This window comes from Elgaria multicarinata, chromosome 13 (assembly GCF_023053635.1).
Source record: "Elgaria multicarinata webbii isolate HBS135686 ecotype San Diego chromosome 13, rElgMul1.1.pri, whole genome shotgun sequence".
Taxonomy (NCBI): domain Eukaryota; kingdom Metazoa; phylum Chordata; class Lepidosauria; order Squamata; family Anguidae; genus Elgaria; species Elgaria multicarinata.
The window spans coordinates 786564-811094 of record NC_086183.1 but is presented as its reverse complement, the minus strand read 5'-3'; the positions used below and the strand labels follow the sequence as shown (position 1 = coordinate 811094).

General features: G+C 45.1%; 1 protein-coding gene across 1 annotated transcript in view; it reads right to left on the bottom strand.

The window, feature by feature from the left end:
- Positions 1-1110: 1110 nt before the first annotated feature.
- The window catches only part of INPP5B (inositol polyphosphate-5-phosphatase B), a 66708-nt gene continuing 43287 nt past the window's right edge, over positions 1111-24531 (bottom strand). The window contains exons 15-22 of the mRNA XM_063140800.1: positions 16505-16615; positions 16084-16246; positions 14984-15219; positions 14786-14899; positions 11194-11278; positions 4504-4631; positions 4254-4365; positions 1111-1693 (exon numbers count right to left, since the gene is read on the bottom strand). Coding sequence (XP_062996870.1) covers positions 1569-1693; positions 4254-4365; positions 4504-4631; positions 11194-11278; positions 14786-14899; positions 14984-15219; positions 16084-16246; positions 16505-16615 — 1074 coding nt within the window. The 3' untranslated portion in view covers positions 1111-1568. The remainder of the gene's footprint in view (positions 1694-4253; positions 4366-4503; positions 4632-11193; positions 11279-14785; positions 14900-14983; positions 15220-16083; positions 16247-16504; positions 16616-24531) is intronic.

Genomic DNA, 24531 nt, shown 5'->3' with positions numbered 1-24531 from the left:
ATCACATTTACGACAAACAGAAACTGGTTTTATTTTGTTTTGGGGGGCAAGTTGTTTGGTAATGCATCCAAGACAGCGTAGGGTGAGAGAGCAGAATACCTCCTGGGTTGTATAAAGTAGTCTCTACCTTATGCTGGTCTTTGCAGGAGAGGTGTCCTGGAATCCCTTTTAAATAGCTCCTGAAATGAACAGTGAAAAAAATATTTTTCACTGGGAAAAGGTACAGAGCTTGGGAGTATGCGATACACCTGGGGGGGGAAGGGGATATAATAATAATAATAATAATAATAATAATAATAATAATAATAATAATTTATTTGTTACCCGCCTCTTTCTCCGGATTTAGGCGGGGTACAACACAAATGCAAACGCCATAAAATACACATAATTAAAACATTTAAAACTAATACATTATTAAAAACAGCACATTATTAAAAGGCATCTTAAAATTCAACTGGGTAGGCCTGCCGGAAGAGATCAGTCTTTATAGCTTTCTTAAAATCCAGAAGACTGTTAAATTGACGAATCTCTCCTGGCAGGTCATTCCATAATCTGGGAGCAGCAGAGGAAAAGGTCCTCTGGGTAACAGTTGTCAGCCTTGTTTTTGTTGACTGGAGTAAATTCTTCCCAGAGGACCTGAGTGTGCGGGACAGATTGTACGGGACAAGGCAATCCCACAGGTAGCCTGGACCCAAATCATGTAGGGCTTTAAAGGTGATAACCAACACTTTATACTTTGCCCTGGGCAGCCAGTGAAGAGATTTTAAAACTGGTGTAATGTGGTCACCCCTAGGTGTACCGGTGATGCATGTATCGCTGTTTCTTACTGCAAGTTGTGCAATTTCTCACTTTGTAACTGCTCAAATCTGAGACCTCTGCTGATGCTTGCAGGGCCTAAAGAGCTGATCCACAACAAATGTGAAAAATGCCCCCCCCGCACGTCTGGAGGGATGGCATATAGAATCATAGAATAGTAGAGTTGGAAGGAGCCTATAAGGCCATTGAGTCCAACCCCCTGCTGAATGCAGGAATCCACCCTACAGCATACTTGACAGATGGTTGTCCAGCTGCCTCTTGATTACAAAGCAGAGCAAGCAGCATGAAGCTTAATGATTTTTAAAAAGTTTATTTATTTATTTATTTTATTTATTTATTACATTTTTATACCGCCCAATAGCCGAAGCTCTCTGGGCGGTTCACAAAAAGTTTAATTACATTAAAGCTTTACAAGATAAAAGTAGCTGATTTAAGTGTTCAGCATGTAAAGGCAACAACAGAAAATTATGTGTGCTTTATAAAAACATATAACACACCAAAATTAAGGGATAGCAGCCAGCAGATCAGCCACTAGTCTAATATAAAAACTCACCAGAAAATTGAATGGGCTTACATAATACTGCTAGTACTGTGGCAGCTGGTTCTTCATATCTATCCTGTGCTCCAGATCTAAACATCTGTGCTTGGCTTTACATAAAAATGCTTTCAAATACTGTTAAATGTATAATACTCTGAATATACAAAATTATCTTTACAGACATCCTGCCTATAAAATAATAAACACCCAGTCTTCACAGTGTGCTCCCTTCCTGCAAGAGGAACTGCTGGATGAACTGCTGAGCCTTCTGCTTCTCGGCAATGCCTGGCTTGGGGTGGCCAGGAGGGGCATGCAGCAATATGCCCCCAAATATGCTAGCTGTAGAGGAAACATGAGAAAGCCAGTCAGTATTTCTTATACAACTTTCCTGCTGGGAGCTCTGTCTTGAGGGAGATGGTCCCTCTCCTCCAGCTGACATTGGTGGTCTGTATGCTTAAATGCACCAAAGTGGCGATGTGAGCTCTTCACCTCCTCCTGAAGCGGCACACCTGTTGCTCAGCTGGGATGCATGTCAAACATGTCATCACACCAAAAGGGCCACCCCATGTTCATCCTAAATCACTCTCCTACTTTACCCCAAGCCCAGGTGATACCATCTGTAGCAAGTTGGAACAAAAAAGTGGACCTTACAGAGGCCCTATAAGCTGGTAGTAAATCTGTGTAATTTGGCTTAAGTGGCAGCTTCATAGTTAATTAGACAGGCCTTTCACAACAGTAACCAGTAGCTTTTCCGTTGAAGCTGTTTTGGCCAGCCATAGGATCTCATAAAATGAAAGAGATACGGTTGTTCTTCTCTCTCTGTACCCGTGAGAAACGAAAGAGAACCCCCTGCTTCCGGAATGCTCTCCCCATCCCTTCTCCTGAATGTGTGGGAATCTGGCCTGTCAGGTCCTCAGCTTGGAGAGAGAAGCTTATAAAATCTAGCCTGCAGGTTTTGGTCTTTGGTCTCGCTCCCAGGGGCAATGTGCACACAACCAGCTTGGAGAAACTTGTGGCCCTAGGAACGGATTCTGTCTATCGTGGGGACCCAGTTATGACAGTATGATTAGCTGGAAAGAGGAGTGAGTTTCCTCAGCATATTTATTCTGCATCCATTTTGTATCAATAAACTACCATACTTTGCACACGTAGATTTGTTTCATCTTATTATTATTATTATTATTATTATTATTATTATTTATTTATTTATATAGCACCATCAGTGTACATGGTGCTGTACAGAGTAAAACAGTAAATAGCAAGACCCTGCCGCATAGGCTTACAATCTAATAAAATCATAGTAAAACAATAAGGAGGGGAAGAGAATGCAAACAGGTACAGGGTAGGGTAAGCAGGCACAGGGTAGGGTAAAACTAACAGTAGAAAGTAACAGTAGAAGTCTGCACAACATCAAGTTTTAAAAGCTTTAGGAAAAAGAAAAGTTTTTAGTTGAGCTTTAAAAGCTGCGGTTGAACTTGTAGTTCTCAAATGTTCTGGAAGAGCGTTCCAGGTGTAAGGGGCAGCAGAAGAGAATGGACGAAGCCGAGCAAGGGAAGTAGAGGCCCTTGGGCAAGCAAGAAACATGGCATCAGAGGAGCGAAGAGCACGAGCGGGGCAATAGTGTGAGATGAGAGAGGAGAGATAGGAAGGAGCTAGACCGTGAAAAGCTTTGAAGGTTAACAGGAGAAGTTTATATTGGATTCTGAAGTGAATTGGAAGCCAATGAAGAGATTTCAGAAGCGGAGTAACATGGTCGGAGTGGCGAGCCAAGAAGATGATCTTTGTGGCAGAGTGGTGAACAAAAACCAATGGACTGATGTGAGAAGAAGGAAGGCCAGAGAGAAGAAGGTTGCAGTAGTCCAACCGTGAAATAACCAGTGCATGAACAAGCGTCTTGGCAGAAGAGACAGACAAAAATGATCGAATCCTGGCAATATTATACAGGAAAAATCGACAAGATTTAGCTACTGCCTCAATATGAGGAATAAAGGAGAGCGAGGAGTCGAATATAAAGCCAAGGCTACGAGCTTCCTTGACCGGAGTAAGCATAACATCATTGACAGTAAGAGAGAATGAGAGATGAGGAGAAGGTTTAGGAGGAAAAACAAGCAATTCAGTCTTTGCCATGTTAAGTTTCAAACGACGATGAAGCAGCCAAGCTGAGATATTTGAAAGACATGCCGAGATACGATCGTGAACATCAGGAGAAAGTTCCGGAGATGACAGATATAGTTGTGTATCATCAGCGTACAGATGATATTGGAGGCCATGAGATTGAATAAGCTTGCCCAAGGGCAACATGTATAAGGAAAACAACAACGGACCAAGCACTGAGCCTTGCGGAACCCCTACTGAAAGGGGAAAGGAGGAAGACGAGCTGCCGTTAGTCAACACGCTGAAAGAGCGACCCGCTAGATAGGAGGCAAACCAGTTATAGACAGAGCCACAAAATCCAAGGTCATGAAGGGAATCTAAGAGAAGATCATGATCAACCGTGTCAAAGGCTGCAGTTAGATCAAGGAGAATAAGAACGGAATAATGGCCTTTAGACTTGGCAGTAAGGAGATCATTGGTGATCTTAGTAAGGGCTGTTTCGGTGGAATGCAGAGGACGGAATCCAGATTGAAATGGATCCAAAGCAGAGTTACTAGAAAGAAAGTCAAGACAGCGAGAGTAGACCGCACGCTCCAGGATCTTTGAAACAAACGGCAACAAAGAGACAGGTCGGTAGTTAGACAGAGATAGCCTATCAAGAGTAGGTTTCTTGAGAATGGGAGAGACTGTAGCATGTTGGTAATCATAATTGGTAATCATAAGGATCTAATTTGACTGGGACCTGGCAGAATCAGGAACCAAAATCAATAAACCACCCTCCAGGAGCAGGCTTAATTCTCCTTACCAAGAATATTCACATCCAAGTGGTTTTCCCCAGAATGTTGCAGCAGTTCCCGCAGAAATGCCATCAGGTACTTGAAGACATTTTTATGACACTTGGGCAGCATGGAGACCACCTGGGAGAAATGGAAAAGGATGTGTGTTGCCCAAAGATACAAGGCAACAATCACTGGAGAGAGCACTCCTCCATCCTATGTGGGAGCATGTGCCTCCCCCCATTCCAGGAGCCAACTTCTTCCTAAGGGCTGCCTTACCTGACTGCTGAGTACGTAGCTGTCAGCACACTCCAAGCTGCTGTCATAAAGCTTATAGCAGATGACCGGCTCAGGAAGGCTCTCCAAGAACAGGAGTAGTGCTTCAGCCACAGAATGATTGCTGCCAACTGGCCAGGGACAGTTAAAGAAAAGGCAAGAGCCAAAATGGGATGCCCAGATACAACTACATGCTGCTGAAAAAGCCCCACACTCACACTGAGATCACTCTCACTCACAGCCCATGTCAGAAGACCACAGCCTGGGGCGAAAGCGCTAAGAAGAGGCAAGCTCTGGTGCTTCAGAAATCATATAAAAGTTGCTTTATTTTAAATCTTTAAAATACAAAATTTAAAACAACTAACAGTTACAATAAAATACCAGACCTATTAAAAACTGATAAATGTCCCATCATAAGCCATAGAGTAGAGAACAGTCTTAACTGGCACTGAAAAGAATGACAGTGCTGGCGCCAGGCAACACATAGAGACTCGATTCGGGAACCTTTCATAGCTGAGGGATTTTTGACAGGAACCCTCCCCCACCATCCAACAGGTTCCTACCTATTTCCTCCGTTCCAAGGAGACTGCCTATGGTGGCCCCCTCAAGGCTGAGAGACCTCCGGTACCAACTTCAGCATCAACATCAGCCATTACCAACATCAATAGAGGCACCCAAGTAGGGGCGATGGGTGGGTTGTGCCAACGTAACAGCGACAAGAAATGCCACCTTGAAGGAGGTCAACAGTAGTGATCACTTCCAAAGGCCTCTTTGTGAGTGGGTAATGGGTCTCTGGCAGAGCAGTATTTTGAAAGCCAGAGAATTAAATGATGAGAAAAAAGTGAAGAACTGATGGCCAGCATATGATATGCCAAGGTCACTGCCAAATACACCCTGAGGGAGAAAAAGGTGAGGCCTTTGTTATGCAATGGTAGGAAGAAACTATAGAGCTGATATTGAGTTTGCTGGTTGCAGCACGATTGATGGTAGCTAGGAACTGGAAGATTCAAGGGGAATATTCTATTGAAGAATGGTACAAAGAAGTATGGGATATAGCCATTAATGATAAACTGACATGTAATATTAAGTGGAGAAAAGGCATATCTAAAATAAATGAGTTTGAAGGAATCTGGAAACAGTTCCTAATATTTGTGTTTATTAAGGGAAGTGGGAAACCGCCAGCAGAAGAAACGATCAGATTTTGGACTCAGGAATAGATCCCGAGGTGGGGGGTACACTTTGATGTTAAGAATGATTATGTTGTAGTATGATAATGTATAGGTAATACTTATTCAACATATATGTACTCCACATTTATTCAATATGTATGTAGCAGTTGTTTGATGTTTTTTTATCATTATTATTATTGTAATGTTGTATGTTTATATAGTGTAGAAAACAAATAAAAATTATTAAAAAAAAAAAAAAAACCAGTAGTGATCACTTCCAAAGGCCTCTTTGTGAGTGGGTAATGGGTCTCTGGCAGAGCAGTATTTTGAAAGCCAGAGAATTAAATGGTGAGAAAAAAGTGAAGAACTGATGGCCAGCATATGATATGCCAAGGTCACTGCCAAATACACCCTGAGGGAGAAAAAGGTGAGGCCTTTGTTATGCAATGGTAGGAGGAAGTCTAAAATTTGTGGAATGGAACAGCGGGAGGCATCGAATCCATTGTGCTCCACAAAAGAATAAAATCATGGCCACTTATTTGCCTATGAGGCTCTGGTAGCTGGTTTGGGGCAGGGGGGGGGGGAAGCTTCAATAATGTCCCTGACTCCTATGGTAAGTCTAACAATCTAGGACCAGGCATACAGGGTGGAGATCTGGGTAGCCTTGCCATTGTTCTGCACGAGTAGCGTAGGTATTGATGGGAGCCGATGGTAATTCCCCCTCACTAGGCAAAGAAGATGGGCGAACCAAGGAGAATGTAATAGATGTTGTCCACTTGGATCTTCACACCACAAATGTAAGAAGAGGAAAAGAGGGGGGACCTCATACAAGAGGCCTTTTCTCCAGGATAGGGCAAAAGGATCTCCACTTGATATTGTCCCCACTCTGGCCCAAGAGCAGAAATTGTGACAGATAGCATTGTCCTCCATGGCAAAGATGTCCATAACGGGGTAACCCCAATGTTGAAAGAGCTCCATTAGGGCACCAGGATCGAGTTCCCACTTGTGTGATATCAGGTAAGTACGACTGAGGGCGTCCGCCCAGACATTGACCTTGCCTGCAATGTGGATTGCTGCGAGTATGATGTTCCTCCCAGTGCACCAGTCTAGCATGTCTATTGATAGGGACACCAGAGGTAAAGAGTGGGTTTCCCATTCCTTGTTCAAGCAGAATACCACTGTGGTGTTGTCAGAGGTGATTTGAACATGTCTGTTCCAGTACAGAAGGCTCACAGTGCCTTCTGTACTGCAAGCAGCTTGAGGAAGTTGATGTGAAAAGAGGTCTTCTCTCAAGTCTAGAGACTCTGTATTGCAAGTCCCCTACAATGAGCCCCCAACCTTGTAGGTAAACATCCGTGGTGACTAGTTTTGTAGGGCTTGATCATTTGAACACCAATATTCAAAAAGGGATCTGGGAGCGGCGGGGGGGATCCGGGAAATTACAGGCCGGTCAGTTTGACATCTGTTCCAGGTAAATTGGTTGAAAGCATTATTAAAGACAAAATTAGTAAGCATATAGAAGCACAGGTCCTGCTGAAGAAAAATCAACTCGGCTTCCACAAAGGCAAGTCCTGTCTCACTAATCTACTAGAATTCTTTGAGAGTGTCAACAAATATATAGCTGGGGTGATCCGGTGGACAATGTTTACTTGGACTTCCAAAAGGCTTTTGATAAAGTACCCCACCAGAGACTCCTGAACAAACTTAGCAGCCACGGAATAAGAGGAGAGGTCCTCTTATGGATCAGTAATTGGTTAGAGAACAGAAAGCAGAGAGTAGGAATTAATGGTCAATTCTCCCGATGGAAGTAAATAGTGGGGTCTCACAGGGATTGGTATTGGGACTAAATCTTTCATAAATGATCTAGAATTAGGAGTGAACAGCAAAGTGGCGAAGTTTGCTGATGACACCAAATTATTTAAGGTTGTTAAAATAGAAGGGATTGTGAAGAGCTCCAAGGGGATCTCTCCAAGCTGGGAGAGTGGGCGTCCAAATGGCAGATGAGGTTCAATGTAAGCAAGTGTAAGGTGATGCACGTTGGGGCAAAAAAACCCACTTCAAGTATAACTCAATGGGATCTGAACTGGCGGTGACTGAACAAGAAAGAGATCTTGGGATTGTGGTGGACAGCTCGATGAAAATGTCCACCCGGTGTGCAGCCACTGTAAAGAAGGCAAACTCCATGTCAGGCATTGTAAGAATTGAGAATAAAACTGCCTTTATACAAATCAATGGTGCGACCACACTTAGAATACTGTGTACAGTTCTGGTCACCACACCTAAAAACAGATATCATAGAGCTGGAAAAAGTGCAGAAAGGGGCAACTAAAATGATGAAGGGGTTGGAGCATCTCCCCTATGAGGAAAGGATACAACAACTGGGATTGTTTAGCTTGGAAAAAAGGAGGCCAAGGGGAGACGTGATAGAGATGTACAAAATTATACATGGTATGGAGAATGTGGATAGGGAGACATTTTCTCCCTCTCTCAAAATACTAGAACCGAGGGTCATCCCATGAAGCAGATTGGTGGGAGATCCAGGACAAAGAAGAGGAACTACTTCTTCACACAGCGCATAGTTAAATTATGGAACTCACTACCACAAGATGTAGTGATGGCCACCCATTTGGATGGCTTTAAAAGAGGGTTGGATAAATTCCTGGAGAAAAAGGCTATCAATGGCTAATAGCACTGATGGTTGTGTGCTATTAGCAGTATTCAAGGCAGTAAGCCTGTGTGCACCAGTTGCTGGGGAACATGGGTGGGAGGGTGCTGTTGCACCATGTCCTGCTTTGTTGATCCCTGGCCGATGGCTGGTTGGCCACTGTGTGGACAGAGTGCTGGATTAGATGGACCCTTGGTCTGATCCAGCATGGCTCTTCTTATGTTATTATGTCATCCAATGTTGCTCTCTGAAATCCACCCTGCAGGTAGGACTGTAACCACTGTAGATAATAATAATTCTCATCCCACTGAGTTGATTCAGGAGGATACCATGGTCGATGGTATCAAAAGCCGATGAGAGATAGAGCAGAATTAGCAGGGTTTCATTCCCCATCTCTTGCTCGATAAAGGGCAACCAAATCTGTTCTATCCCGTAACCAGGTCAAAACCGAGATTGAAATGGGTCTAGATAATCAGTGTCCACCAAGAGTGCCTGCAGTTCATAGAATCATAGAATAGCAGAGTTGGAAGGGACCTACAAGGCCATCGAGTCCAACCCCCTGCTCAATGCAGGAATCCACCCTAAAGCATCCCTGACAGATGGTTGTCCAGCTGCCTCTTGAAGGCCTCTAGTGTGGGAGAGCCCACCACCTCCCTAGTAACTGATTCCATTGTCGTACTGCTCTAACAGCCAGGAAGTTTTTCCTGATGTCCAGCTGGAATCTGGCTTCCTTTAACTGCCACAGCACTCTCCAATACCTTCCCTAAGAAAGGGGTATTTGCACCTTGTATTTACAATGCAGTACCTCCCATTCCCAGCTCAGACAGTCACTCCAGAAGCATACCATGGTTGATGGCATCAAAAGCTGATGAGAGCTTAAGAAGAATCAACGGTGTCACATTCCTGTTTCTCTCTCAATGTAAGTCATCATACAGGGTGACCAAGGATGTTTCTATGCCAAAACCCAGCCTGAAATGGATCCAGAAAGTTGGGCCATTGCTAGACGAGGGTTTAGCCCAGGTTGAAACCCGGGCTCACCACTGTGGTGCAGATAACGCACAGGGGATCCCAGGGTCAGGCCGGGCTAAACCCTCCCTTGACCCAGGATAACCGGATCCACTTTTGGATCAGCCCGGGGCTGCAGAAAGTCTAGCAGGTTCTGCGGCTTTTCCTGGCTACGCGGCTTACTCCGAGTAGCCAGGAGAAGCCGCGCACTGGACACAGCACTCCATAGGAGCGCTGTGCCCATCGAGCCGGGGCAAGGGAATCGCAGGGGGCGGAGAGATGGGGGCCGAGGGGGTTGAGTGGATGGGCAAGCAAGCGGGCAAGCAGGGGGGTCAAGCGGACGGGCAAGCAGGGGGGCAAGCGGACAAGCGGGGGGGTCGAGTGGGCGGGCAAGCAAGCGGGCAAGCAGGGGGGTCGAGCGGACGAGTGAGCGGCGAGTGGAGGGGCAAGCGAGCGGGCAAGCAGACCGGTGAGCGGATGAGCAAGCGGGTGAGCGGGGGGAGCAGACTGGCGAGTGGGGGGCATCAGACATGGGGGGGAAATGGGGGCAGGGGGAAGCAGGGAACCCTTTATTTTTTTTAAAAAAAGCCTTACCTTTTTGTTGGTGTGCTCCTGTGCACATGACCCCTTTAATTTTTTAAAAAATGGCCAACGCAACGGGGCTTTCCCTTACCCCGTCACGTTACATCTAGCTAGGGGCGACGGCCCGCACTAGCTGCAGTGCAGCCTCACCCCTACTCCCAACCGGACTACCAGGTAGGTCTAGCAAAGCCCTTGGTCTCATCTAAGAGTGCTTGGAGCTGGTTGGCTACCACCAGCTCGAAGACCTTGTCCAGGAAAGGAACATTTGCCACTGGCCTAAAGTTGTTTAGATCTTGGGAAGATTTCTAGGGAAGATTTCTTCAGGAGTGGTCTTTCCATCCCCTCTGTCGAGTAGCTCAGGCCCACTCTTCCTCGTAAGGAGGCATTAATCACCTCTGTTGCCCAGTTGGTTGTTCCTTCCCTCTGATTTCTATAAACCACGAAGGGCAATGATCCAATAAGGAAGTGGCTGCTCAAACCTGTCCAAGAACGTAGTCAACATCCTTGAAATGTACCAACTGAAACTCATCCAACAGACCTGGACAGGACCACGCGCTGGACCCCTCACCTGATTCACACACTATAACACTGGAGTCTTCAGTCCTGTAAGATGCAAGATATTTTATCTTGGAAGAACCGAGCAAATATCACAGCAGCCTTGGATGAATCCACTGTGTCCTTAGGGACAGCATGAAAAAAAGTCCTGGACAATAGAGGATTCAACAGAGGCAGTAATATATAGTTTCTTTGCCACCATCACTGCCCCCGAATGTATTTGTGAATAGGCACTTACCAATGTTTGATTATTCCTGCTGGGATTGTCCTCCATCTGAACTCAAGCCATCTCCTATTTTGTTTCATTGCTCTCACATCTAGGTTATACCATGGAGCCGTATGAGCTCTACTGCAGAGAGGGTTCTCAGAAGTGATTGTGTCAACTGCCTGGGTCATTTCTGCATTCCACAGATCGACCAGGGATTGTTTGGATTTGTGAATAAGCAAAATATTGTGTGCATCTCCAGAGATGCCTTGTTCTGCACAGAGGTAGCTGTTAGCTTCCAACCTCTCACAGAAGAAGGAATGTTTACCACCAACCCCAACCCCCATGGCCCTCTCCATAGCAGCCAGCAGCTCTAATGGATAAGAGGTGGAGTGAACAGGAAGCGCTCCTTGCAGGGAGGATGAGGGGTTCCCCTGGGAAGGAAGGCGAGGGAACTTCTGAGCAATATGGATGCACAGCAGCCCTTCCAAATGCCAGGCTTCAAAGGATACCCAGTGTGTCCAGCATCCCCGTGTCCAGACAATCCCGGATCTGTTCAAACTCAGCCCTCAGGCCTGGCTGCTGAAACAGGTCTTCCTGCAGCACAACAGTGAGGATCAAGAAAGATCTGCTGAAAACACTTCCTTTAAATTCACATCTAGAAATGCTCTTAAACATACTTACACATGCATATTCTCTCTCTCTCTCTCTCTCTCTCTCTCTCTCTCTCTCTCATACACACACACACTCACTCAGTCACACATTTATTTATTTATTTATTACATTTCCAATAGTTGAAGCTCTCTGGGCAGTACACAAGAATTAAAACCACAAAATACAGAATAAAGTGCAATATAAAATATAATGGCTTAAAACTGCAGTATAAGAGGTTCATCTCACGTACACTTGTTCTGATTTACCCTTGAATTATCCCATTTCGGTTATATAGTGCTTATATAGTGCTTACATAGCATATGAAAACTTGTAAACTTACACCTCTACTGTAAGAAGCGCGTTGCGGAGATCCGTTGAGGTTCACTCACACACATGTTATCCCCACTCCACCCCAGATCTTCTCTGTACCTCTTCCTACCATTTATTGGTTGTTTGAAGTGGGGACAACTCCCCCTCTGACAACAGGGATTGGGATTTGCTTCTCTTGTGACTGAACACCAAAGTAGACCATTATGTAAGACTGCAGTCAACTAAATCCCATTGAGTTCAATGGAATGCATTTCCAAATTAGAGCCCCTCAGATTGCAGACTTAATTTTAACAAGGAAAAAAAAAGGAGGTGGGTGGCTGGGGTTGGGGAGCGAAGCGAGGTAGGAAGTGGCCATCTCAACTCCCAGTGTACAGAGGCGGAGACTTCAAATGCAGCGCCAGGACCTCCAATGACAGAGAAATTGAGAGGGAAATCACAGTTAGCGACAGGATTAAGTCATCCTTTCCCATGTGGGGGCTCCCAATAAAAACTGGACACACACACCCATTGTTAAAAAAAAGAAAAGGAAAAGGTGGGGAGATGCAGGATCCCCCCACCCATGGAGAACGTTTCCATCTCTGCTTCCCCCTGTTTGTGTCACCTGCCATCCCCCACTCAGCTTCACATGCTCAAAGGAATGGAAGTACGATCTGTGTCCTTCCCCCACCAACTCCCGTTCAAATAAGAACAAGAGCAACACATGTTTTTAGGGAAATGAATCAATAAGGGAAGGAGCCCCACCCCCATGGAGAGCAAGGAGGCGGTAGGGAAACAGGGCAGAGTAGGATAGAAAGGGACACACACACACACACACACACACACACACACACACGATTCAGAAGCAGCCAAAGGACTTTGCTTGAAACTGACAAGACATGCTGAGTGAAACTGACCAGCCTTGTATTGCTTTGAATAGTGCTCTTTCAGACCTATGGACCAGTGGAAAACTAAACTATAAGGGTTTAAGGGAGGAAAATTATAAAAAATCATATATAATCAATGGATGAAACAACCTGATTAAAATTTGGTATACTGAAAGCCCTCCTTAAGACCTTCCACTGTGCCAATTTGGATCTCTTTATCTTTAGAAATGAGGGTGCTGCTGGCAAGGAGGGTGCATTTTCCACATGCTTTGAAGCAAAGGCTCCGTTAAAAACACACACAGATCTAAAGAGACTCTCCCCCCCCACCTTCCTTTCCTCCCTCACAGTCCTGAATATATGTGGGTGAGGGTTGTTGCTGCTGCTTTTTGCTCGTTAAAGCCGGTCCTGTTTCCCCCACAAGGAGAGAATAGGGGATTTCAGAAGCAGGAGAAGGAAAGGTTTTCAATTGGCACACCCCTCTCTTTTGTCAGCAATATCCCCCTTTGAAACCATGCCCACAAAACAGCACAATGAAACGATGTTTGAAAATACATGTTAAAGTTTGAGCGATGTGCTTTCGCATGACTGGAAGAACCAGACTTTCTGCGCACCAAAATATTTCGCTATGAGGGGCATAAGAACTGCAATCACAGCAGGACATAGTCGACGTCATTGGAGTCCTTCACAGGGAAAGCAGACTATAACGTCCGTGTCATTTGAGTCCATTGCATAGAATTCACTGCAGCAGCACAATATAAGGCTGGTGGGTTGAAGCTATAAAAGTACAACCAGAGTAAAAGCTATCAGCAGTGCAGAGATTTAAAATCACACAGCTAAACACCGGAATGCTAAAATGCTAAAAATGCCTGGGAAAATAAAAAGGTCTTCACCTGGTGTCAGAAAGAGCACAATGTAGATGCCAGGGGAACCTCTCTAGAAAGCTCATTCAATAACCAGGGTGCCACAGCAGAAAAGGCCCTTTTCCTTGTTGCCACCTGTCCCACTTCTTTTGGCAGGGGCTCCCAGAAAAGGACCCCTGAAGATGACCTTAGGGTCTGGGCAGTTACATATGGGAGGGGATAATCCTTCAGGGAAGCTGGCCCCAATCCATTTAGGACTCTGAATGTTAATATCATAACTTTGAATCGGGCCCGGACATGGACTGGCAGCTAGGAAAGCTGGAAAAGGACTGGCATCATGCGAACTTGTTGGCCACTCCCCGTTAACAATCTTGCTGCCCTATTTTGGAACAGCTGAAGTTTCTGGACCATTTTCAAAGGCAGCCCCATGTATAACACATTTCATTAATCCAGACAAGAGGTTATCAGAGTGTGTATAACTGTAGCAACTAGGCTATAAGGGCATAGTTCATAGAATCATAGAATAGTAGAGTTGGAAAGGGCCTATAAGGCCATCGAGTCCAAGTTGGTATATCAGCCTAAGATGACATGTTCAACACAGCTATCTAGCATAAGAAAATGGCCAGACATAGACTAAATAGTGGCGCTGATGCAGGGCACCTTTATTTCCAAGAGTATTAAGTATCTATTGGTGCCCATAAAAAGTGTTCCCTAAGCTTAATTGTGGGGGAGGGGGATTTCAGGGAGGGATCACAGCTGAGGAGGGAAGGGTTAATCCTCTCATCCTCACATGTTGTAATCCACCTCCCCCCCACCCCCTGCCATTTCCAACATGGCAACAAAGCTTAGGAAAAACACTTAAAAGTGGTGCCCTAAACTTAACTGACACACAAAAGGGGATTTCCAGGGGGTTACAGTTTGGGAGGTGAGGGCTAACTCTCCCCTCACTCCCAATCACTCACTCCCACACACACAAACATACACCAATTTCGGAGGGGGAGTCCACTGGTGCCAAAGGAAGCTTTATGGGGGCAAGATTTGGATGGGAAATTAATTGGTTGGCTTTGCCTTGTGTTGAAATCTAAATAAATCATAGTAATTATTTCTAAATTTGCATACAAAAATATACAGCAGCATATTCATATTTTATGCAGATTTGTGCCCAATGGCCTGGGCCCTAAATCTTTTGAGCACACCTAGCAATGCTCCTGTGTTGAAAGCTCATTTGCTAGGATGTCTGCAAGTGCTCAGCCCCACAGAAGCACCCCGCCAACCCACCCAATCTTATTTAGCTCTCTTGTACCTGGTTTCAGAGCTAGGCACCAGGTCTAGTGAGGAAGGGGCCTTCCCACCATGACTAGGCAAGGAAGTAAGTCCAGACCCAGAGGTAGCCTAACCTGCTGGCTTGCATTGCGATAGAGGTGGTCCACCATCATCCACAATTCCTTGGGGATGTCCAACGGCTTCTCATCCCAGAAGGCATCATCTCCTGGCCACAATGGCATCAGAGTCTGAATGGAAGCAGGAATATGCTCTAAATGCAAGGCAGGGTCATGGGGCAAAGGGCAGTAATCCAGCTGTCAGTAAAAACTCACCAAATCTCTGATGGCCTCTGGCAACATCTCTTGGATGGGCTCCCTCATGTAACTAAGTGCCAGTATGGGGGACCCAAAGCAGCTGGGCAGGTAATTCCCTGATACAGACAAAAAATAGTCCTTGCCCCGATTGAGATGCAGCACCAAGATGTCCTCCAGCGTGTCCTCTCCAGAGTTCAGGTTTGTTGCTGTTGACTTATTCACAAACAGTTCCAGCTCAACTGTCACCTCGGCATCTTCAGGGAGAAGATGGATGTTGTAATGACACCAAATTCAAAATCTCAGACAGTCTCAAGGGTTAGGGTGGGACTTCATAACAAAGCTCCCAGACAGAAGGTGAGCAATCAGCCAGCACCACCTCCTGTTGCAACTTTCTGGGAACAAATGGAACATTCTGGAGCAATCTTGAGACACACACCATTACCCAGGGCCGTAGATGCAGATCAACCCCCCAAATGGTAAAGCCCTAAAAATCCATGTGATCCAGGTGGGTCTGGAGGGGGCAACAGGTCACACAACTTTCCCAAGCAAGGGGAGGTGTGAAAACAGTTTGATAAATGTGTGTGCTGTGGGGGTGGGTGGGGAAGGATTGTCTGTAAGGATTGATTGATTGATTGAATTTATTTATTTATTTATTTATTTATTTATTTATTACATTTCTATACTGCCCAATAGCCGGAGCTCTCTGGGTGGTTCACAAAAATTGCAAACAAGTGCTTTGCTATCCACCCTACATGCTAGCACCATCTAGTGCAGTGTATTCATGGGTGTACACAATGCTCACAGCTCTGACACCTGATAAAATATGAGAGCTTCTGTCCCAAGATGTCTTGCTTATGCTACAACAAATTATGGCTGCCCTGCTGAAACAGCCCTTCTAACCAACAAAGCAGGGATTGTAATCTATGGAAGTGATAGTGGGTACAAAACCAGAAGATGGCAATTGTTCTGGCATGATGAATACATAGTAGCAGGATGTGTCTGTCCCTAGAAGAGTGGTCTATGGGCTCTCCCATCCCGGACTCATCAGGACCAATTTAGCCACAACCCAACAGGGCACAAGCAAGCAGCACAGGCATGCCCTGTAGTAGCCAAGTCACCTGGCAACAGGAAGCCCTTGCTGGGGTTTGCTATCAGCCAAGGCTTGCAATAGGTGTCATCATCTGGCTTGTTGATGAACTCAAACTGGCAGGGGACTGACCCATTATGGATGGTGAAAGACTCCACCTGAAGCTGCATGTACTTCACATCCTTGAACAAGAACTGCAGGTGGGAAGAGAACCACAAAGAAAGAGAGGGAAAAAGAGTCAGTTGTCCTCCTTTCCAGTTCCACGTTGTCCTGCAAGGGACTAGCCAGTCAGCAGACCAGGTGTTGAGCCCAGGCTTCACTGCCTGCCAAGGTTGCTTGGCGCCTGTCATGTGGACCATTCCCTGGCCTCTCCTGCCCCATACATGGCCTTCTCTGGCACTGCCAGGGGTCTGTGTCCTCAGGGCGCTCCTCCCTGGCCAGCACCATCTTACCTCCCTCTTGGAGAGAGTGACCGATGGGATGCTGGCATTCTCCATCTTGTCCAAGGAGCGCACAATTTCCTCAAAGGTTTTGCGATAGAGCTCCTCCACTACCACCTTCACCTGGGAGGGACAAGGAACAGCAGCATCACCAAGGGGACTTCCACTGCTGGAGATGCCTCAACATCACTTTAGCTGGGCTGCAGAGGAGGCAGAGCCACGCCAGCCCCACATCCCAAGGCAGCCTGCCTGGGTTTTGAGATCTTTTGCAGCTCTTTACTGGATGAAGGCTGGTAGAGGAGTATGGTATACAAATGGAAGTGAGCCAGCAGGCCGGGCACACAGCTGGCATCAAGCTCACACTCTTGGTCTCCAGCAACCCAGAGCCTCCCACAGTCTTCTTTCCATCTGGGCAGCAGCAGCCTCATGGCCTGGGAGGCTGCCCTGACCACCAGGCCCTCATGTCTGGAGGCTGGCAGTGAGGAACTTGATCAAGGAGTCCCCAGCACTAAGCCATGGATACCAAAACAGAGAAGTTCCACACTGGGGCTGGGGAGAGGCGGAGCTCTGCCACAGATGGCATTCTGTGGGGCAGGTGTGGATAGGAGGCAAGCTCTGGTGCTGAGGTTTGCAAAAAACTTTTATTGATGTCCAAAGAGCTCAATGTTTCGGATTAATGAATCCTTTGGAAGGGACTAGAACAGTTTAAAAGCCAATGCCATTAAAATGAAGAAAAGAACAACAACCAAAGTATCATTAATGATACAGATTTGTTAAACACAGATTTGTATACAGTAAGCCACCACGTATATTACTTCTAATTAGTTGTGTACCTGCAATTTAACCTATATTAGCATTAAACCCTGAGATGGAATTCATAAGGAGGAGATTAAAAGAAGAAGAGGACAAGGCCCCAAATCTCATTGATGACACAAAATTGTTACACACAAAACACAAATTTATTTACAGCAAGCTGCTGCATATGTTACTTCTAATTAGTTGTTAAATCTACACTTTAACTGTTAATACTACTAAACCCTGTGGTGGACTCAACAAGGCACTTTGGCAGGCTTGTATATTTTCCTCTATTTTGCACAACATGATAAGATTAGCTCATTATAACAAGTACATTCCACTATTTTTCATAGCAATTACATTGTGTTAGAAAAAGCAGTCTGACCTGGAAAGGTTAGTAAAGTGCCGAATGCTGCTGTCCTATGCTGAGTTTCAGTTCACTGGACAGCGTTCTGTATAGAAGCGGAGTCTGTCAGGAATAATTTGCCCGTGCTAGCGGTTTGAGGTCATTTGCATTCTATTGAGCCTGATTACATACCTCCCCCGTAAGGTAAGAGAAGTTATTCCCGAAAGATTTTGTCCCAACTTAGCTCTGAACTAGAACTAGTTGAAGAGGGTTCACCAATGGAACTATGATATTTTAAGGTTTGTGTTCCAATCCAAAGAATTGTTAAGTCCCTCTGGCACTAGAGACATCAGGTAAAGAATCCAAAACATTTCCCTTTTGTTCAGAACTGCTTCGTTGCCCCTAACTTTTTCAATTGCCCAAAAGTCAGGTTGATGTTTGTTTTCCAGGAAATGTTTCACTAATGGTGCCCCAGTTCTTTTGTGTCTTAAATTGCAGAGGTGTTCACTTATCCTAATTTTCAATGGTCTTGATGTATATTTTTTTGCAAGGGCATGAGATGGCGTAGATGACTCGTGTAGAGTTGCAACTGAGAAAATCTTTGATCATTATGAGTTTGTCACTGTAAAGATTGGCCAACGATAGAGTCTTCTTAGTGAGTTTACAATGAATGTACGCAATGTCCACAAGGATGGAATCCTTGAAGCTGGGGTAGATTCAGAACTGTAGGTTGGATCGTGGTTTTTTTCCGGTTCTTGGTATGATCTGAATGTATAAGCCAGTTTTTTAGATTTCTGGTTGTTTTGTAAGTAATCACCGGTTTTGTATCTAAACCCAGTAAGCCTTGTAAGACATGCAAGTTGGTACTGATTTGAGTTTCCAGCTTTTTAGTTACGGAGTTGAATGATAACACGCAGGAGTTTTTGTTGTTGTTTTCCACTCTAATTTTGGGTTGCAGGAGGTCCGCATGGCTGATGCTATTCGCCTTGTGCATTGCTGCTTTGATAAACCTCTCTGGATGGCCTCTGCTCTGAAAAATGAGTTCTTGTGATTCTTTTTTTAAATTCTTCATAACTGGAGCAGTTCTGTTTCAGATGGAGAAACTGGCTAAATGGTAGATTATTTTTTTAATGAATGGGGTGGTGGCTGTCATATTGCAAGAAGCTATTCTGATCTATGGGGTTTTTATAGGTCTTGCTGAAAAGTCCTTGTGGTTGTTTTTCTACTACTACATCTAAAAATGAGCTTCATGTTTATTATTATTATTATTATTATTATTATTATTATTATTATTATTAGTTATTATCTATTACATTTATATACTGCCCCATGGCTGAAGCTCTCTGGGCGGTTTACAAAAGTTACTGTACAAACTGTCAAAGAAGAGATTAGGGTCCCTGGTGTTAACCATAGAATAGCAGAGTTGGAAGGGGCCTACAAAGCCATCTAGTCCAACCCCCTGCTCAATGCAGGAATCCACCCTAAAGCATCCCTGACAGATGCTTGTCCAGCTGCCTCTTGAATGCCTCTAGTGTGGGAGAGCCCACAACCTCTGCTAGCTCCTTCATCTGCTAGCTCCTTCATTACTCTAGGATGCAGTTCATCGGGCCCTGGAGATTTAAACTCATTCAAGGAAATTAGGTGTTCTTTGACCATTTGTTTATCAATCTCAAACTGCAATCCTGCCCCCTCAACTTCTGCTTCACTTTTTCCAGGGGGGTCATAGACCCGCTTTTGGGAGAAGACCGAGGCAAAGTAGGAATTGAGCACTTCAATCTTTTCTTTGTCATCTGTTATCAATTTGCCATGTTCATTAAGCAGTTGAACCACCATTTCTTTCCTCTGCTTTTTACTACTCACGTATCTGAAGAAAGCCTTTTTATTGCTTTTAGCATCCCTCGCTAATCTCAGCTCATTCACAGCTTTAGCCTTCCTGACGCCATTTCGGCACTTCTGCACCACTTGTCTGTACTCTTCTTTTGTAGCCTGGCCTTCCTTCCACTTCCTATATGTATCCCTTTTTGTTTTCAGGTCATCTCTAAGCTTTTTGTGGAGCCACATTGGTTTCCTCTGTTGTCTTCTATCTTTTCTCCTTGTTGGAATTGTTTGTAACTGTGCCTTTAAAATTTCATTTTTTAAATACTCCCACCCATCCTGCACTCCTTTTCTCATTAGGCTCCCTTGCCACGGGACCTTACTTATTATAACATAATAAGTAATTGGTTAAGTAATTCATAACCAATTGTATGAAGTCTTGGAGACAACCTTCTGTGCCCTTCCAAATAAAAAAAAATCATCTATATAATGCAGCCATGTGGTCAATTCATGCCCATAGAGGTTGTTAGAGAAAATGTGCTGCATTTCAAATTCTTGTGTGTACAAGTTGGCTGTCTCTGGAGCCATGGGGCACCCCATGGCTACTCCTTTGATCTAGAAATAGAATTTCTATTAAAAGAAAAATAATTCTTTTGTAAGGCCAATTCTGCTAGTGCGAGTAAAAAATGTGATGGAGGATGTCATACCTCTCTTTTCTGTAATGTTTGAAAAATGTCCAGGGCTTGATCTTGGGGAATGTTTGTGTACAGGGACCTGACGTCCATGGTGACCAGCCAATCTTCTGCTTCTACATTTGTTGTTTCTAAAATGTTAAGGAAATGCATAGAGTCACGAATATAAGATCACATAGCAGGAATAAAAGGTTTAAGAAAATGGTCAACATATTGTGAAAGGGATTTGAGGATGGAGTCGCTGCCAGATACGATGGGACGACCTGAAGGTGGGAAGATGCCCTTATGTATTTTGGGAAGGATATAGAAAACTGGTACCCTCGGGTTCTTTTTCAGTAGAAATTCTTGTTCTGATGCGCTAATCCACCCTCTGGAAAGTCCTTCTTCTAGAGTGGTTTTGACTTCTGACTTGATACTTGTTGTTGGATCGTGAGTAATAAGTTCGTAAACTGTATCGTCTTGTAATTGTCATAATACTTCCGTTTCATAATCCTGGAGGTTAAGAATCACAATGGTGTCACCTTTGTCAGCCTCTTTGATAACTATGTTGTTATTATTGGAGAGGCGTCACGTTCTAGTTTTGACATGTTTTGCCAAGGTTTTTGTGTAGACATCTCTAAATGCTCGAGCTGTTTTAGAACCCTCTGTTCATAAACCTGGATGGCTGGCTTCACAGGTCCTGGCAGCAAAAAGTTGGATGGTGTCCTGAATTTTGGTGGTGTACTGGCGGTTTTGGCCATGAAAGTAGTGTTTCAATTTGATGCACATGACCACAAATGGCTAGCACGGGCAAATTATTCCTGACAGAGTCAGCTTCTATACAGAACACTGTCCAGTGAACTGTAACTCAGCATACGACAGCAGTATTCAGCAGTTTACCAACCTTTCCAGGTCAGACTGCTTTTTCTAACACGATGTAATTGCTGTGAAAAATAATGGAATGTACTTGTTATAACGAGCTAATCTTATCATGTTGTGCAAAGTAGAGGAAAATATACAAGCCTGCTAAAGTGCCTTGTTGAGTCCAGTAGTATTAACGGTTAAAGTGTAGATTTAACAACTTAATTAGAAGTAACATATGCAGCATCTTGCTGTAAACAAATTTATGTTTTTGTGTTTAACAATTTTGTATCATCAATGAGATTTGGGGCCTTGTCCTCTTCTTCTTTTGACCTGCTCCTTATGAAGTCCATCTCAGGGTTTAATGCTAATATAGGTTAAATTCAGGTTCACAACTAATTAGAAGTAATATATGTGGGGGGCAGAGCCAAGCAGTCGAACGATGCAGTAACATTTCTTCAATGCTCCCGGAATTGAAGCTTTGAAATGCAACTATCCCATCAAAAGAGACAATAAAAGTGAGTAAAGGCAATTAAATATAGAAAAGGGTATCTCCTGGAGTCAGAAGCTTGATAAATGAGGCTTTGGCAGGTTGGAAAGAGAAGCTATACATCAGTTTCAGTTTCGTTAGCAGCTGAGGCCAGAGATAAAGAGGACGCTCCGATCTGGAGAGAACCCAAAACTAATTAAGCCTTTACATAGAAACTTGAGACACTGGAAGAGTTGACAATTATAAAGTAATAAAACTGTAATTAAAAATTACGAGGGAGGTGGTAAATGTCCAAACGTTGGAAAAATAAATCTCAAAATATCCTGGTTTGGACCAGGCCTAAAACTCACCCCTCAGACCAAATGGCTGCGAGATTAATTAAAAAATCAGTAGAAAAAGAAACTCCTTTGAGAGATTTACAGCTCGAGGGAAGACAGCTTGAGGGAGACGTGAAAGATTTGCAGGAAGATTGTAAGCAGCCAGGCAATATGGCAAACAGGAAAGCGACTGGAAAGGCAAACAGCTCCCGTCCTGGAATGGCATCTGGTGCAGTGCCAAAGAAGACAGGAGAGACAGAAGATTTGTTTGCAAAAATTGTGGAAATGACACAGAAAAATAATGAATTCTTCCATAATAATGGAAATAATGAATTCGTCCAGTTCTGGGCTCCACAATTCAAGGACGCAGACAAGCTGGAGCGTGTTCAGAAGAGGGCAATGAGGATGATCAGAGGTTTAGAAACAAAGCCCTATGAAGAGAGACTGAAAGAACTGGGCATGTTTAGCCTGGAGAAGAGAAGATTGAGGGGAGACATGATAGCACTCTTCAAATACTTAAAAGGTTGTCACACAGAGGAGGGCCAGGATCTCTTCTCGATTCTCCCAGAGTGCAGGACACGGAATAACGGGCTCAAGTTAAAGGAAGCCAGATTCCGGCTGGACATCAGGAAAAACTTCCTGACTGTTAGAGCAGTGCGACAGTGGAATCAGCTACCTAGGGAGGTTGTGGGCTCTCCCACACTAGAGGCATTCAAGAGGCAGCTGGACAACCATCTGTCAGGGATGCTTTAGGGTGGATTCCTTCATTGAGCAGGGGGTTGGACTCGATGGCCTTGTAGGCCCCTTCCAACTCTGCTATTCTATGATTCTATGATTCTATGATTCTACTTAAGCAAATGGAAGAGAAATGCAGGTTGCTTACCTGTAACTGTAGTTCTTCGAGTGGTCATCTGTGCATTCACACTTAATGGGGCTCTGCGCCTGCGCGGAGCCTCAGTCGGACTTTGATAGCTGAGAACTTTTGGGCGGGAACTCCTCCCCCCACCGTCGGTGCGTATATATGTGGTGTTCCCGCCCACTCCCTCAGTTCCTCGAGACCGACGTCGGTCCCGGGTTTCGGGAGAAACCATCATCGGTATTGACAGAATTACTGACACCGAAGTGGGGACGGTGGGGGGGTAGTGTGAATGCACAGATGACCACTCGAAGAACTACAGTTACAGGTAAGCAACCTGCATTTCTTCTTCGTGGTCTCTGTGCATCACACTTAATGGGGCGATTAGCAAGCAGACTTACCGGAGGTGGGTAGGTGTCGTTATTGCAGGATGGACGAGAGGACAGTTTTCCCAAAGCGGGCAGCGGATCTTGTCTGGACATCCATCTTATAGTGTTTGATGAATGTGGAATGCGACGACCAGGTTGCTGCTTTGCAAAGATCAGCGAGGGGGATTCCTCTAGCGAATGCTGTAGAGGTTGCCATTCCTCGTGTTGAGTGGGCCTTCACGTTGGTTGGAAGGTCCGTTTCTGCGATCTTATATGCTAGTTGGATTGTTTGTCGAATCCAAGCGGCGATGCGTTGTTTAGACACTGGTTCGCCTCTCTTCGGTTCTCCATAACAGACAAAGAGTTTCTGTGTGGATCTGAAGGCTTGGGTCCTAGCCTTGTAGAAGGCAAGTGCCCTACGCACGTCTAATGAGTGTAATTGCTTTTCTAGGTCGGAGGCCGGATTCGGGAAGAAAATTGGCAGATGTATCGTCTCATTGACGTGAAAGTCGGATGCGACCTTAGGGAGGAAGGAGATGTCCGGGCGCAAGGCTACGGATTCCTTATGGAATATCAGGTAAGGAGAATCGATCCTCAGCGCCGAAAGTTCACTAACTCGTCTGGCTGAGGTGATTGCTACCAGGAATGCCACCTTCTAGGAGAGATATTGCAGGTTGCAGGATGCCATGGGTTCAAAGGGCTGAGAGGTAAGTATCTTTAGGACTAGTGGTAGGTCCCAGGAAGGGGCGCGTTCTCTAAGCGGAGGTGCAAGGTTGTTTAAACCTCTGAGAAAGGATCTCATTAGGGGATGACAAAATAGTGTATATCCCTCTACAGAAGGGCGAGCGTTTGATATGGCTGCCAAGTACACCCTAACTGATGAGGGTTTAAGTCCCGAGTTAAAAAGTGTTGTTAGGAATTGAAGCACATTTGTTATGGGGCCATGGAGTGGGTCAAACTTGTAGACGGACGCAAATTGTTGGAAAGCCTTCCATTTGGAGGCATATGAGCGTCTGGTCGAGGGTCTCTTGGAGGCATCGAGTATTTTTTGGAAGTCCGCCGGTATCAGGGGTGTTTGTGTACCTTCCATGCCGTGAGTTTGAGAGTTTTGAGATCTGGGTGGTGTACCCTGTGGTTGGTGTGGGATATGAGGTCTTGTCGGAGTGGCAGGTTGATGTACTGTCCCTTTGATAGGCGGAGGAGCGTGTGGAACCAGGCCTGGCGTGGCCACCACGGGGCGATGACAATAGCATCTGTTTTTTCCCTGGTCATCTTTGCCATTACCCTCGTCAAGAGGGGAAATGGGGGGAACAGGTAGAATAGTGTCCCGGACCAGTGGAGAGAGAATGCGTCCCCCAGTGATGCATGGTGATATACCCTTGAGCAGAAACTGTCGCAGGCAGCATTCTGTGGGGAGGCGAATAGATCTATGGTGGGTTGTCCCCATTTTAGGAATATGGAGCGACGGATGTCGGTTGCTAGCTCCCATTTGTGGGACGTCTTGGAAGAGCGGCTCAGGG